General features: G+C 42.1%; 1 protein-coding gene across 1 annotated transcript in view; it reads left to right on the forward strand.

Annotated features, from left to right (window-relative positions):
- HCN1 (hyperpolarization activated cyclic nucleotide gated potassium channel 1) overlaps positions 1-17,379 on the forward strand; it is a 122,874-nt gene that overhangs the window by 78,823 nt on the left and 26,672 nt on the right. The window contains exon 4 of the mRNA XM_015424461.1: positions 14,973-15,213. Coding sequence (XP_015279947.1) covers positions 14,973-15,213 — 241 coding nt within the window. The remainder of the gene's footprint in view (positions 1-14,972; positions 15,214-17,379) is intronic.

The following is a 17,379-nucleotide window of genomic DNA, read 5'->3' on the forward strand; positions in this document are numbered from 1 at the left end:
AATCCTAAATATAAATACACATTGATGGGGTCTGAACTGGCAGAGACTGACCAAGAGAGAGATCTTGGAGTCGTAGTAGATAACTCAATGAAAATGTTGAGACAGTGTGCAACTGCAATTTAAAAAGGCCAGTGCTATGCTGGGGATTATTAGAAAGGGAATTGAAAACAAATCAGCCAGTATCATAATGCCCCTGTATAAATCAATGGTGCGACCTCATTTGGAGTACTGTGTACAGTTCTGGTCACCACACCTTAAAAAGGATATTATAGCTTTGGAAAAAAGTGCAGAAAAGGGCAACTCGAATGATAAAAGGGTTGGAACACTTTCCCTATGAAGAAAGGTTAAAGTGCTTGGGGCTCTTTAGCTTGGAGAAACGACGGCTGAGGGGTGACATGATCGAGGTTTATAAGATTATGCATGGAATAGAGCAGGTAGAGAAAGAAGTACTTTTCTCCCTTTCTCACAACAGAAGAACTCGTGGGCACTCAATGAAAATGCTGAGCAGTCGGGTTAGAACAGCTAAAAAGAAGTACTTCTTCACCCAAAGAGTGATTAACATATGGAATTCACTGCCACAGGAGGTAGCGACGGCTACAAGCGTGGACAGCTTCAAGAGGGAATTAGATAAGCATATGGAGCAGAAGTCCATCAGTGGCTATTAGCCACAAGGTATAGATAGGAACTCTCAGGTTGGGGCAAGTGATGCACTGTATTCTTGGTGCTTGGGGGGGGGGCAACAGTGGGAGGGCTTCTAGTGTCCTGGCCCCACTGCTGGACCTCCTGATGGCATCTGGTATTTTTGGCCACTGTGTGACAGAGTGTTGGACTATATGGGCCATTGACCTGATCCAACATTGGCTTCTCTTATGTTCTTATAGGAAATATCACCTCCCGTCATATTTACTGTAACTGGCTCTGCTGCTCTTCTTGAAAAGAACAGAGTGCTTTGGTGAAACTGGGATAGGCAAGCATGAAAAATGTTGGCTCCCAATCCAAACATGCTTCTCTTTTCAAATCACAGCTTTTTAAAAGCCACTTTTCTATATTGTGCAATTCCTCCTCTTGATTTGCTGTCAGTGAAGCTCCATTGCCAAGAAATTGTTGGCAGCTGCTCATTCTAATAGATGGAAAGGTTTCTAATTGATCTTCCAGGTCACTCAAACTACCCTTAACCAATTACTGTTGTTTCTTTTCGCCTACAGATTCAAATACAGGGCCATCCTAAGCAGAGTTAATGTGTTTAGAATGGTGTTACTCTGCTTTGGATGGCTTTGGCGGTGCATCTAGTTACCACATATGTTTCTCAAATTCATTTCTGAATTTTAGGCGGTCAGAAAAATGCAGGATTTTTTTCTTTGTAACAGCCTAAACTGTTCTTGCCTTCCCCATGTTCTTTTCTGGTGATGGCCTTGATTTAAAATAGGTAGCAAGCAACTAGTACTTCTTGACATTGATAACTAATGGTGAAGTAGAAAAGACAGCCAGGTATTATCTCTTAAAAGCAACTGTCACTGTAAAATAAATGTAGCTGACAATGTAAGCGGGGTTATACCTTTCTAAATCCAATTACTTCAATGGCCTTAGGAGGGTATAAATCTGTTTAGGAGTCCCGTGTTAATTTATTTAAAATGTTTTAATCATGTATGCATATAATTAAGTATTTTTGTAGGCATGTCTACTACATTATGTATTCTGCATATTTTACATGCTCTGTATCCACAGCATCTTGTGTTGTCCAAAAGCAGTTTACTGTTCCTGGGACACTGGGGCAGCAATATCCCAGTTTGGCTCATAGAACAACTATAATGGCAGAGCTGATACTGTGGCCTCTGAAGAGCCAGAATTGGCCAGAACTGCTATCCCCCGACAACATTGTATTTATTTCTCAAGAGCATCACTATCTCTGGCCCACTTACTGAGTAGCTGCTGATATAAACAGTGAAACAGGTCTAGATACTACACACACAAGCCAAAGATATAGATGCCTTTATTTCAAAAAAGAATATCTGATAGGGCAGATAACACAGCTGTCATTGATACTAGCTGTAAAAGACAATTTGCACCAAATGTTCCTTTTTCAATTTGATCTTGAATGTGAATCTTGCCTCCAGATTAAAATCTGTTATATGAAGTCTGAAATGGCACTCAATTTTATATATTCATTTGACAGAGAACAGCTATGCAATCATATAACTCATCTGTCATCCATTATTCCAAATAGCTAGAGGTTAATGTTGTTGCCATCAGTGTAGTTGACAAAAAGATCTGGAGTATACCAGGCTTAATTAATTGCATGTAACAGCTTTAATTTGTGCAAAAATTATAATAATCATGAAAGCAAAATATTGAGTCCTGTCGACATGTCCACAGTGGTGGAAATTAAGATGGATTGACATGTTTCCCTTTGTGATCCCATCAGGAAAGTTTAGATTTTTTTTAAAAAAATTAATGTTTCCTATCTTGCTATACCAAATTAAGACTGCTGTTTCATTTGTTGAATGATAACCGGTGTGTTTGGAACAGCAGCCTTCTGCTTCCCTGTATCTAGAAGCCGCTTACTTGGTCACACTGACAAATTGGAAGTAGCTGAATGGATTCTGGATGGCTCAGCAATTGTGCGAAGCCAAATATGGACTGAAATGAACATTTCATACCAAAATTATAGTGACACAGTTGCTTCAAGAGTTTTCTAATGATGATAGCATGAGGAATAATGTCCCCCCAGAATCAATGGTTGCACATTCCAGTAGGGTTTTTTTTTTGTTCATGTCGTATCATGCCACGAATGCCAAGTGAACTTCATCCCAATTTCCTGTTCATGGGCTGGATAGCACAGGTATGTTTTGCTAATTGCTGCACTTTCACCTGGTACAATGAGACTTCCCCAGCCTCTTGCACTGGGTAGATCTCCTCATACTGATGGAAAGTGCTGCCTTTAACGGAATGGAACCCACTTCCTTATTTTGTGCCCCTAAACCTTCAAGGTTTCTTTTTGTGATAATTGACATTTCATATTTATACACATATAAAAATGCTTTATACGTGAGCCAGACCATTGGTCCATCAAGCTCAGTGCTGTCTACTATGACCACCAGTGGCTGTCCAGGGTGTCTGATATAGAAAGGTAATTCCTAACACCTGCTACTCTCCTTGTACAGATGCTCTACCACAGAGCCACAGCCTCTCTAGCCTCTTCTGATTTCATCATCAGGGCTGTTATTAGGAGGGATGGGCACAAACCGAATGACTGTTCGTGTTTCGGAAACAGAAATTCATGACAGGTCTATTGTTAAAAACTTCCATGAACTTTTAGAGCACTTTGATTTGTGGATGGAGCAGAAAGCAGGGAGTCCCTTTAAACACTTGCTTTCTGTTCCCCACAAAAGCCACAAAAAATGCTGTTTCAGGCTGTCTTGTGCAATCCCGTTAAATTTTAACAGGACTGCACAAGACAGCCTAAAACAGCTGAGCAGTGGGAAGAAGGCTGCTTTCTGCTCCTCAGCTGTTTTTCAAGCTTTCTGCAAACCCCAAGATTTGCAGGGCGACAAACCAGTTCAGTTTGTGGTTCAGTTCATGGTTTGGTTCATGAGTCAGCCATGAACCGAACCACATTTTTCTGGTTTGTGCCCATCCCTGATTATTAGTTGTTATGAATGTGTCTGAGGCAAGATTTCCCCTCCATTTTTCTTTCCCTTTACTGTGTTTTCTTCTTTCTCCTGTTGGTCCTTCATTCTAAACAATGATCCATTTGTTTACAGAAAGTTTAAAGTATTGTAAAACACACCTTTATTCTTGCATATAGTCAGTATTATTGTTTTTTTAAGTACAGTCATTAGTTTGCGATACATATTTGTGTAGAAGATTTGAAGAATACCACTGGATCCAAAAAGACTAGCTAAGGCAAATAAAAACTGAACACTACTGCATATCACTGCAGCTCCAGAAAACTTAGCTATATTATCTACAGATTCATGAATATTAGCATAAAAGTCCTCCTGTGTGTATGACTATCTCCAGCTGTGTGTTCTATTTTTAAATTATCTAGAGAATGGAGTTCTAGCCTTCCAAGGATGGAAGGAGAAATCTCATTTGGTGAAAGAGATCCAGTCCCAGTGCCTTGCTTCTTGAAGGGAATAATAAGTAAAAACTGGCAAAGTATGCTTTGCAGTTCCTTAAATCAACTTAATGTCATTCAAATATGTTTTGAACTTTAGATACGGTTATATACCTTGCTTATCCTACTGAGCATATAAATGGTTCCATCATTATTTCATAGGCATGGCATAGTTTTTAATTTACTTTCAATCATACCACAGAGATTATTCCTATAATTCCAAATTAGGAAGATGGTTTGGTGTTAGAAGGGGTTTTCATCTAAATGTATTGATCTTCTCTATATATCATTAATTTTTAAATTTAAAACAATGTAAAGGTCCCAGTAGTTGATGTTTCAAACATCTCTAAGGAAACAGAGAATTCCAGAAAAGCTACATGTGAGAAAATTACCAAGGGATTTAGAAATGGCTTGCTTCTTTTGAATATAAATCCCCTTTCCCAAGGTCAAGTTTCTGACAGAGTCATTTGTGCCTGACTACAGTATAGCTGTTTAAGTCATCTTAAAGGCAGTGGGGATATATTCGACACAGATATAGTCATAATAAACCTATTGAGTATACCCTTGGAGATGTTAGCATAATACTTGGCCATGTGGTTTATCAGTATTGTGGATGAAGCCATGTGGAAGGAAGGGACCATTGCTCAGTGGCTAAGCAGGTTTTTGGAATGCTGAAGGCCACAGGTTCCATCCCTAGCATCACCTGCTAAAAGGACTGGATAGCAGGTGATGTGAAATACTTTTGCCTAAGAACCTTGAGAGCCACTGCCAGTTAGAGTAGACTGTTGTACTGACTTTGATGGACCAATGGTCTGATTCAGGATAAGGCAGCTTCATTTGTTAAAAAATGTTTTGACCAAAAGATGCTAAAATGAATACCTCTGAACAGAATGGACAGTTAATATGGAATTTGCTAGCATTAGCATGGTGACCACCAGCTTTGATGGTTTTGAAAAGGGATATAGATAGACTAATGGAAGACTCAGTCACATTAGGCCTCACAATGTGTCTGAGAAGCAACCTCGGTAGAGGACTGTCTGTAGCTAGTTTTATCCAGCATGGCTGCTCTTATGAGAGCCAGCATGGCATAGTGGTTAGAGCATCAAACTAGAATCTGGGGGGACCAGGTTCGAATCCCCACTCCATCCATGGAGCCTTGCTGGGTGACCTTGGGCCAGTCACACACTCTCAGCCTAACCTACCTCACAGGTTTGTTGTGAGGGTAAAATGGAGAAGAGGTGAACAATGTGAGTTGCTTTAAGTCCCCACTGAAGAGAAAGGTGGGATACAAATAAATAAAATAAATTCAACCTGTATCTGAATTACCTGAGTTTGTGAATCAAAAGACGCATTGATCAGAATGTGTGTTTGATTCGATAATGATGGTGTTCCTTCTTCCATTTTGCCTTAACAACAATCGATTCAGGACATACAAAAAAAAGTACTTGTAAATTGTGGGATTCTCTGCCAGTGGACATGTCATGGCCATGAGCAAACACAGTTTTAAAAGAGAAATCCATGGAGAGTAGGTCCATCAGCGGGTACTGGCCATGGTGACTCCATATTCAGAGCACTAAAGCTTCTTAATCTCAGTGCTAGGAGGCAACATCAAGGGAATGCCTTGGCTCCTATATCCTGTTTGCTGGCTTGCCAGGACCACTGTTTGGCTGCTTGTGAAACAGGATGCTGGACCAGATGGATCTCTGATCTAATTTAGCAGGGCTCTTCATTTGTTCTTATTTACCGGTTGATGTTTTTTCAGTTCTTTTATGTATTTGGTCAGTGACCATACTAATAAATATCTTCATTTGTTCTTATTATTCAGAAGCCACATGTCAGAACCTTTTTGGTTGTCAGAATTACTAGTAAAAGAACCATGAATACATAGTATAGTAGGACAGATGCATCTTGATTGTCTTGCTTACGATACCTTCACATTTACATTGCATGTCGCTGCATGTCCCATTGCAGCTACGCACAGCCCCAGATGGCAATGCTCATTAAAGATACACCTCTCATTCTACAATACAAGTCATAACGCTAAGAGCTGCTGCAGCAAGACAAAGCTAGCTTTTGAGAAAGAGGTTAATACCCTTTCTGAGCCATTATTTAAAGTTCAGAGCTGGCCTATTTTTAGATAGTAGTGTGAGAAGATGTTGGCTGAGAATAGATACAGATCATGTCTCCTTGCAGAATATAGAACATTGGGACACTTCATTTCCAGAGAACATAATTGGTATTTGGAATGTAACCTCCGCTCTCAACCTTTTGTGAATTGTAAAAAGCGATTTGTTTTTAAACACACACACACGACTTTATATGAGCATTCCAAAGGAGGAACACTGCTAACAGGAACTTTAGTGAAGTTGTTGATAGCATTTGGGGTATATTACAACCAGTGTTCCCTCTAAGCTGAGTTAGTGTGAGCTAGCTCACAGTTTTTGAGCCTCTGGCTCACACATTTTGTCTTGGCTCAGGGAGGATGGCTCCAGAGCAAACTAGTTTATCCAGCAGCCAAATCTCTTGCTCACAACTTTAATGCCAGTAGCTCACAAAGTAGAATTTTTGCTCACAAGAGTCCACAGCATAGAGGGAACATTGAAACATTAGAGCTTGCTATAGGAGCTCCCCGGTCACCAGAGTCTAAGCGCGATAGTCTACATCAAAAAATTGTATAAGAATTGGCATTTTGAAATATGGCTTGCAGGACTTCATTCTAATAAAGAAATAATCACAGAATGACAAACCTGGAGAAGGACACGCAAACGGATAGTGTACTAGAACTCTGTCGTTTGTCTGTAACTAGTACTGTATTACTCTGTATGTACTGCTAAGCTTTATATTGCATATTGTAGTGTTATTATTGTAATTTTGTTAATAATTGAATTCTAAAGATAGCATTTGGGGGGCAACTCATGTAAAGTGATGCCCCAAATACCCTTTCTATTGATGTTACTTGGTAGGAAACCAGTTTTAATCTGTCCAGCACCTCCAAAGCAGCAGACTATGTTGCCTTTTCACCCGCACCATACATACAGCAACAACGAAGTTACAATAACTCATGTCTGCTATGCTGCCATGTGGTGGGTTCTTAGGTGGGTGCTCTTTCCTTAATTGTGATTTCATTCATGTGGGAGTTGACTGCCTCTTAGGGCCAGCAACAGCAAGTCTCCTAGGTGCTCAAGCACACGAGAAATCCAGACCAGAAAGTGATGTAAAAGTGAGGGAGAATCCCTCCTTCTGCAGGCTGAGGTCCACGAGTCAAAGCACTGGTACTAGAGCCAACGGTGTATCATAGATGTTGTTCCAGCAACATTCTAGTGGAGGTGGAGATAAAGGCCCCTCCCCTCCAGGAACAGGCAACCAGTATTTAAAAGTGCAGTGGCTGGTTATGGTGGCAAATACTGTGACAGAGCTGAGGTGGTTCAAGGTCTGGAGAGGAGTGAGAGGTTGGTTGGAGAAAGGCCTCTTGCACAGAAAGAGATCAGGGTCCAAATCTGATGGTGCCTGTTCTCCAGTTATAAAAACAGGTTAATCTGGCTTTCAATAATTTGGGAGCTGCCATTCCCTTATTGGAGTCTGAATCTTCTAGAGAACTGCCTGAAGAATTTTCACTGCTTCTCGATGTATGTTCAGTGTTTTCTTCTGTTACGCTGTTGTCCTCTGCTCTTCCATCCTTCGCTGTTGTTTGGTGCCGTTCCAAAAATGCCTTTGCTTTTGTAACAGAGTCAATCTTTTGCTTCTTTTCTTTGTAGTTGAAGATAAGTCCTTCTGGAGTTATCCATCTGTAGGGGGTGGAGTTTTTACACTAAGACAGTGTTCAGTTGACAGTTGAGATTGGAAGATTTGCCATCTTTTAATATAAGTTGTATGATTTTATATTGATTGACAGTTTTAATGGAATTTTAATGTATTTTTATATATGTTGTTAGCTGCCCTGAGCCTGCCGAATGGCGGGGAGGGCGGGATATAAATGTAAATAATTTTTTAAAAAATCAGAAAACAGGGCTGTTTCCCAGGGTGAGTAGGCTGATTCAAACTCTTGGGGCTCCTCCTAAACATCAAAGAAGGCTCCTGGAAGAGTTCCGACTCCCTCCTTCTCTGGTGATGTTAGGTATTCATCTGTCTCCAGGAGAGAGAGTGTGGTGTAGTTGTTAGGAATGCGGTTAGTTAGAGCCAATTTGGTGTAGTGGTTAGGAGCGCAGACTCTAATCTGGGAGATTTGGGTTTGATTCTCCACTCCTCCACATCCAGCTGCTAGTGTGACCTTCGGTCAGTTACAAGTTCTTTCAGAGCTGTTCTCTCAAGAGCAGTTCTCTCAGAGCTCTCTCACCCCCACCTGGGTAGGGGAAGGGAAAGGAGATTGTAAGCCACTCTGAGACACCAAGTGAGGGAGGGGGTATAAATCCAGTCTCTCCTCCTCCTCTGAATCTGTAGCTTCTTGGTCTGATGAGTGGGGTCTGTGCCAGAATCACCTGACACACTCTGGCCTATTTGTTTGCTGGTGTGCAGTTCTCTTCTTTGGCCAGAGAAAGGTGATGGCGCTCAAGCTGAGTCTCTCCTGGATATTCTCAGCCAATCATGTCAAGATCATCTGTGAGCTTAAGGACTGATGTTGCTTTTAGTGTGCTGGGGGGGGCAACAGTGGGAGAGCTTCTAGTGTCCTGGCCTCACTGATGGACCTTCTGATGGCACCTGGTATTTTTGGCCACTGTGTGACAGAGTGTTGGACTCGATGGGCCATTGGCCTGATCCAGCATTGGCTTCTCTTATGTTCTTATGTTAATTGAGCACAGGATTGTTCTATAAAACTCAGTTTTGATGTATCTTGTGTCTGTCCAACTCTGAACTGTTAGGCCCACTGTATCTTGACACTTCCATTCTTACATCAACCCTTTGGGTAGTAAGTTCACATGGAGGGTTCCTATCAGTCTGCCCTGACTGAGAACAAGAAAGTGTTTCATCATCTGCAGTAGAGTAACTGCATTTATCACATTAATGGATATACATCATATCAACCACTGGCTTGTACTTTGTGTACTGAGTGTAGAGAACATTAAAGTGCTATAAAATCAACTGAACTTAAAATGTATTCATAGAAGTAAAGATTACAGTATACACTCCTTTAAAATAATTCATGCTACTTCTTCACTATGACAGGAGAAACTGTTGCTTGTGGAAATAATCACTTAAGAAATTGGGAAAATAAACACAACTTAGATTTTCTGTTGAAATGACAGCTCTCCCAAGCTTTAGCACTCTGACTGGTTCTACCCCTCTCCTAGAGCATCAAGACCCTTTTATCCTTTCCCCTTCATATATAAACTTCCTCTTTTTGCCAACAGACTTTTGGTATAAACAGGCTCAGTGATCAGTGTCTTTGGGCATCTGCTAGGGCTTGTGTCGCAGCATAGGGCTCGCAACTGACTGAGGGCCATGAAATCTGACACCTGTTGCTGTCAGAAGAGTCCACTAGGCTATTACAGCAGCAGCAAGAGGATGTTCAGTTGCCCCAGGTGAGTCAAGATTCTATTGTCCTTAGTACCAGACAAGGCCAAGGAAGGAGGTAGCATCTGCTGTCACTACCAGATGAATGATAGGCAATAGTGGAAGGTGCAAATACTGGACCAGGTAGGGCCGGTGGACACCTGGCTTTGTCTGTTTCATCTCTTGTTCCCTGGCCTTTCTACATTGGTCACTACTTGATCACCAGAGGACCTAATCCAGCTGGGAATCTCTGGGATATTTTGTAAAGAATACAAAGTCCTAAACCCCATAGGCTTCAGGACTTAGATGACAGCTCATTTTATCCATTATTATATCCCATTTATTACTACCACTGCTCTAACAAACCTAAATCCTGCCCAGACTTCTTGTTACATTTCAGAGAGGCATGCATTCCAAAGTCATCCACTGGGCTTCCGTGGCAAAATGACAATTTGAGCCTCAATCCCTGCAGATCCTTAATCTGATACTCTACTCACTATGCAACACTGTCAGTAGCACAATACAGCACACCAGGACAATGCAATCAGTTAATAACATTGGATCATTAGCCAAAGTGTGTGTGTTTGTGCAGAAGGGAACACTTCATGTATTCTCACCAAGAGACATTTATGAATAGACTTCACTAATATGTGTTCCTAGTATTCAGTTAACACTGCTCTGATTTTAATGCTGAGCTGAAAGCGCAAGCACATTTTGTGTATCAGTTCTCTTCCTCCCTTTTTGGCAGTCATTCACACCCCTTGGCGAAAGGTGTTGGCACAGGAGGAAATGCATCCCTGTTGCCAAGGCAACTTTTCAACATGCCCTTGTCTCAGTCCTGTCATCCTTAATTGACTAGTTTGGGTACAATGTGGTGACTAGTTGGGGTAGAATGTGGATGAGCATTTGAACGCCAAAGCATGTCCATTGAGAGGCATGCAGAGCAGACAGACATCCTCCCCATTCTGCTCAAAGTAATTATGCACGACTGGAGCTGGATTGAGGCAAAAATCTTGCAGCGCAGTGCTGGCAGGCAATGAAACAACCAGTGCAGGATGGTGAGGCGGAAAGTGTTAGGCCAGCTGGCTAGGCAATAGAAGACACACAGTAGGTGGTATGAAAAATGGCTCTGAAGAGATGCAAAATCGGGAATAGATCCGGGTGGGTAGCTGTGTTGGTCTGAAGTACTGGAACAAAGTTTGAGTCCAGTGGCACCTTTAAGACCAACAAAATTTTATTCAAGGTATGAGCTTTTCTGTGCATGCACATTTGCAACAACAACAAAAAATAGATCTTCTTTCCTGCTGCAGTCATCCATTCTACAAGCCGCCTATTTCCCAGGAGTCCCCAGCCTCAGCAGTAACATTTGGGAAGGGACGCAGGAGATAAGCCAGAACATGGGGACAGAAAAGCTATGTACCATGAGCAGAGCTCCACTCATGGCACATGCAAATTTCACACTGCCCAGTTGGAAACCCAAATATGAAGAATGTTAGAATGTTTTTAATGATTCCATGTCATTCGATCTGTAGCCTGACAGAGGAGTCTGAGCATTGTCAAATGTGGTTAATGTCGGTGGTACACCAGCTGCTAAAAGCCACTAAGAAATCCTACTGTAACTTTTTTAGATGGAATCCACCAGACCCCACACATATTATAATAATAATATAATATAATCTTTCAATTTATTGATTGCTCAATCCTGCAGAGCTTGCTGGCTCTGAGCAATTTACAGTTACTCATTTTTAACGAGGGACTAACAATGATTTGTGGGGTAAGGAAGGACAACATATATACATCTTTAAATCACACAGCCGACGAGGGTTTTCGTTCAGTTGAAGATGAGACATGATCCGGTCAGCATTTTTTCCTCGGCCTGGTTTGATGGCGTCAACTTTCCTACAGACTCCTTTGAGTTGTAGTGCCGCACTGCCACCGCCTGGCCAGAACGGCCTATTACAGGCTTTCTTCATGCTGAGGAGATCTCTCTAGGCTTTTTCAATCTGCGAGCTGGACTTCCGTTCGTTGGCTAACACCGCTCCACCCCACAGGGGGAGGGGGGGTTCAGTGTGCCCACCCTCTCTATGGAGTGGTACCCATTTTATCTACTTGCCGAAGCTTTTGAACAGCTGGGTAGACGGTGAGCTGGGGACAAGGCTGGTAGCTCATACCAGCGTGGGGCTAGAACTGACAGCAAGCCTGTTCAGCTCAGATGTTACTATTATAACCAGAGGATAAATTCATGTGGGTTTCCAATGATAAATCTATCTAATGGAACCCACAAATCTGCCAACAGATTTTTGGTGGCGGGGCCATCCCTTAGTGGAAGACCCTCAGGCTTCCATTTAGAAGATCCTAGGTACAGCTCCTAGCATCCCTAGTTAAAAGGATCAGATAGTGTGCTTGTAAAGTGCCTTCAAGTTGCAGCCAACCTATGGCAACCCCATAGGGTTTTCAAGGCAAGAGACAAACAGAGGTGGTTTGCCATTGCCTGCCTCTGCATAGCAACCATGGACTTCCTTGGTGGTCTTCCATCCAAGTAGTAACCAGGGCTGACCCTGCTTAGCTTCCGATATCTGACAAGATTGGGCTGGCCTAGACAATCCAAGTCAGAGGATCGGGTCATATGTGATGTAAAAGACTTCTATCTGAGACCATAGAAAGCCATTGTCAGTCAGAGTAGACCATACTGACTTTGATGGACCAATGATCTGACTCAGTATTAGGCAAGTTCATTTGTGTGTTCTTTTGGGGACGAAATTTGGCAGAATTTGGCAGTATTCCAGTAGAGGCAGAGGTCCCCTGCTGCCAGGCCCCACCCCCCACTACCAATCAACTGGACAGTGGAGAGACTTACCAGGAGAGAGTGTGAAGCCCAGGCTACATTGCCAGCAATGTGGTGATATCATGGCATTATCACATTAGTAATGTCCAGGGTGACACTCTGGTAGAAGCCATTTTGTCATAGAGTTTTTGCCCAAATACCAGAGTATTGCCCCAACATCGCAATTTGATATCATCACTTCCAGTACACACCAGAAGTGACATAGACACATCTCCAGTGACATTGCTTGCGCCTCTCTCCCACTCCTGGTAAGTTCCCCGATCCCCCACCGGATGGACCTGGCAACCTTATTAATCACTCAATAGCTTACTTCTGTCTACAAAGTAGTAATTGCTAAAGTAATATTTGCTGTTCAGTTTGGCATTTTTTAAAAAGATTAGGGATGGATACAAACAGGCTCACAAACAAATGTTTGTGATGAATTTTGGCCAGTTCATGTTTCATGAGCTGAAGGTCGTGGCTTGTCAACTGGCACAAACTTTCCACAGACTTTCAAGCAGTTCATGGAGGTTCATAGTGGTTCATGAATGGATATATTTCCAGACAGACTGTCTCTGCACAAACAAAATGTTTGCCAAACTTCAAAGCAATGGGGGGGGGGATTCTCCAGCCTTGGAAACACTCTTATCAGTTTCAAACTAGTATTGTCAGTTTCAAGAGGGTACCTCCCCCTTGTCAGGGTTCCTTTGTGTTCCCTTCCCATTTTCTTGCACAGAAATTTCAAAATACACCCCACCCTGCGCCTTGAATTTGCTGTGACTCTGTGCTTTGAGACAAGTCCTTTTAAGCTTGCAAAGCCAGTGGCACTGGGTTCTGCTGGGCATTCTGCACATGTGACTGGTTGTGCTGGGCTCGAAAAAATACCCCCGCTTGGATTTCTTGTGACACTGTGCTTTGCAGTCAGTCCTTTTAAGCTTGCAGTGCCACAGTGGCACTGGGTTTGGCTGGGCATTCTGTATACTGAACTGGTTATGGTGGGCTTGAAAAAATGCCCTCCTTCAGTTTGTGTTGCAGGGGTTCTCTGGTTTGACGTTAGTCCTCTCTTCTGCTAGGCATTCTGTACACTGAACTGGTTGCACTGAGCTTACAACCTCCCCTTGCTTGGATTGTTCTTCTGTACTTCACATCAGTCCAGTTGAGTTGGTATTGCCACAATGACACTTGCAAAAATGCCCCCCCTCAGTTTCTACTGCAGAGATTCTCTGGGACTTTGATTCTGTTGCCCTCCTTTTTTTGCTGCTTCCCCCCCCTCCATAGGAAACTATGGAGGATAGGGGCACCTTCTTAGGGGGGCCATAACTCAGATCCCCATAAATCCAAGTACATAAGGGAAGTAAGATCACTTGCAAAGTTGGCTAAATCCTTTTGGCCTCTGCTTATTCTGGGCAACATGTTTCGGTCAATTGCACTTTTTTTAAAGGGTGGTATTGAGTAGACCACTGCCTTAAGACACACAGAGAGAAAGAGTGGGTTTCTGGGGCAAATAAATCAATGCAGAAAGAGTTCTCTAAGAATAAAGTTTGCAAAAGCACTGACCTTGTGGATTTCTTGCTGCTATGGACTTTTTATATGTGGGACTTTGCTTCTTCCATCTTTCTCCACTCTCTTTTTAAAAACAGACCTGAACTTTCAGTGCTTTTTTCATGCTATCATAAGAGTCCTTTTAAGACTTCTGCCCCCCACACATACACACCTGATGCTGATGCTCCAACAAGCTCAGCATTTAAACCCAAGGGCTATGAAAATTGCCCTTGGGTCAGGTAAGGGCATATCTGTTTTGTTTTTGGCTGAGGTAGCTTTGACACCAACTTTGGATATTGCTCATATTCTGGATGGAATTTTGTATTGCATGTGTGTAATAAATGTATACATAATGGGATAATAATAGACTCACAAATTGCTATATTTAAATCAATTTACAGTTTATTTTAAAGTTCGTTATTTATTATATATATTTGTTCATGGTTTTCACCACTCTCTCTTGTATTGACTACTAGAAGAGGCATGTTTCATATTATCTCGATAATACTATATTTATATTCTACATTGTGGTTATTCCTTCTCCTTTACAAAATATTGATAAGCAGCTTTTGAAAGCATGGGATATGTTGCCAGAACATTTGCTGAAAGATCTTGTTCCTATGCTTCTATTCTCAAGTTCATAATAATTGAGTTGAGTATGTTCATGATCAGTGCTGACATACTATAAAACAGGATTTTGTCCTTGAAGGTTTCTGCTATGATACAGTGTCAGCCTAACCTCTTAAGTGCTATGGTGTGGATGATTTTGTTGTGTATGATGGTTAAACTAGATTGTCATTAGTCTCTTGGAGTTCACCTATGGTGATGCCATTATTTATTTGTTTAGAAAATGTATGTGCCACCTCTCCAGAGATTTTCTCTTGATATTTCACAAAGCGAACAAACAAAAAATAACAATCCAGGCATTGGAAAGCCCAGCCAAAGCATTAGAACAGCATAAAACATTTAGCAGCTAAAATGATTATCTTCTTCCCATTTTAGGAGATTGTCAACTTCAACTGCCGGAAGCTTGTCGCCACAATGCCACTCTTTGCAAATGCAGACCCAAATTTTGTTACTGCCATGCTAAGCAAACTTCGGTTTGAGGTGTTCCAGCCTGGAGATTATATTATCCGAGAAGGAGCTGTGGGAAAGAAGATGTATTTCATTCAACATGGGGTTGCTGGTGTCATCACTAAATCCAGTAAAGAGATGAAACTGACAGATGGGTCCTACTTTGGAGGTGAGTACAAAGGAAACACTTGATAAGGTACAGAAAGAGGAAATGTAGATTCGCTAAACTTGTTTGGATTCAGTAGAGTTACAAAGGCAACATCGCACAACTGTCAGACATATTTGCTTCACACATGAGTGTCTGGACAGTATGAGATACTAACTGAACTAGGGGTGTGCACTTGGGTATAAAAAGGTAGAGGTTTCCCTTGCTTGAAAGCTAGTCAAATCTGACTCTAGGGGGCAGTGCTCATGTCCGTGTGTAACAGGTAAATGTTTCCCTTGCTCGAAAGCCAGTCGAGTCCAACTCTAGGGATGCGGTGCTCATCTCCGTTTCCAAGCCAAAGAGCCAGCACTGTCTGAAGACTTCTCCGTGGTCATGTGGCCGGCATGACTAAACACCAAGGCGCATGGAACGCTGTTACCTTCCCACCGAAGTGGTACCTATTTATCTACTTGCAATTTCTTACTTTCAAACTGCTAGGTTGGCAGGAGCTGGAACTAGAGACGGGAGCTCACTCCGTCATGCGGTAACTCGGGTCTCGAACTGCTGAACTACCACCCTTCCGGTCCGCAGCTCAGCGTCTTAACCACTTGAGCCACTGCAGCCGTATACCTGAGCCAAAATTATGTCCGCAATTAGCTGTTTCTGGTTGGCTGAGGGACACCCAAAATGATGCAAAGCACTCTTGAAATTCCCGGAGTCACAGAAATTTGCATCCTGGAATTTTGGGAGTGCTTCAGGGAGACACAGGAATGGGGAGCAAAGGACAGGAAGTCAGCTGGGTAAACAGCTCTTATTCAGCAAGAGAGACACCAGCTAACAGCGAAGGCTCAGTTAGATCTGGCCTTCATTCATTACCCTTTACATTTTTACAAGGGACAGTACCAAACTGGCCTCAGACTTACTATGCCAGGATTGTCCCTCCTGGAAGCGCTTCCATTCTGCCAGCATCAGAGGCAGCAGAGCCTGCCTCACATCCAGAAAATGACGGATGGGTTCCCACAATACTTGTCCATTAGAGTGGCTGTATCCTCCACAGAGGGAGTGCTTTTCATTTTTAAAAAAAAAAATCAACAATTGAATAGTATTATAGCTGTATAGCAGAATAGGAATATGTGTACCAGGTTCTCTGAGTTTCCAGCTTTCATCTTAAAAAATAAGTAAATTTCTAGCTCCTTCTGTTGCAGAGATATGCCTTTTACTTCATATCTCCTCAATGTGTTCTCCAAAGTATTTGTAAATAATCATTTTCATCCATCCAGTGCATATTGGTCCCAATGTATGTTTTGTGTGTACATATGTGAGAGCCAGTGTGGTGTAGTAATTAGTGTGTTAGAGTAGTATCTGAGAGACTCAGGTCCAAACCCCCACTTTGCCATGGAAGCTTTCTGGATGACCTTGGGCCAGTCATAGCCTTGCCTACACCACTGGGTTGCTGTAAGCTTAAAATAAAGGAGAGGAGAGCTTTGGATCCCCATTGGGAAGAAAGTAAATAAACAAATATTGTACATAGTTGATAACTATCACACTCATTGATAGTTATGTCATAGGGACTGCGGAACTTTTTCCCACTGCAGATGTTGAATAGCAACACTAATAAGACAGCTAGCATTATCTGTCAGTGACTGAGGTGGATCACTCCATTCTGTAAATATTTGGACTCTGCATAGAAATATAACAGCTATTCAGCTGCCCCATGTGTACCATGGCGTTTTGCAATAAATGCAAAAGCCAGCAGTAAAATCCAACAGTGGAACAAAACCAGTGATATAAAAAAACAAAAATGATGTCAGTAAAACTCAACATCTTTTGTGCACTTTTGTTTGTGGAAAGGTTTGCCAGCTGTGTATAACTCTTTTTTGTGCTTAACAAAGTGGGTTTTAAACCCATGAATGTTTAGAACAGCAGTCTTACCACCAGGTCAGCAATCAGCCCTGTTTCTGCAAGTATAGAGTGTTGCAGATAAACACTGCAATTGTTCTGTGTCAATTCCGGCTGTGTCTCTCTTTCAGCTGAATTCCTTCATTGCTTCTTAGGTTCAAACTTGTCATGATGCACAGTCACATGTATCTTTCCCTCTACTTGATTTCCCTATAAAACTAAAGGTAACCTAGGGAAATGATGAGTTTAAGTGGAAGAACAGCAGGAAAGGGACTCAGTGCCTAACTGGGT

Source organism: Gekko japonicus, unplaced genomic scaffold, assembly GCF_001447785.1.
Source record: "Gekko japonicus isolate JY-2015 unplaced genomic scaffold, Gekko_japonicus_V1.1 scaffold82, whole genome shotgun sequence".
NCBI classification, from domain to species: domain Eukaryota; kingdom Metazoa; phylum Chordata; class Lepidosauria; order Squamata; family Gekkonidae; genus Gekko; species Gekko japonicus.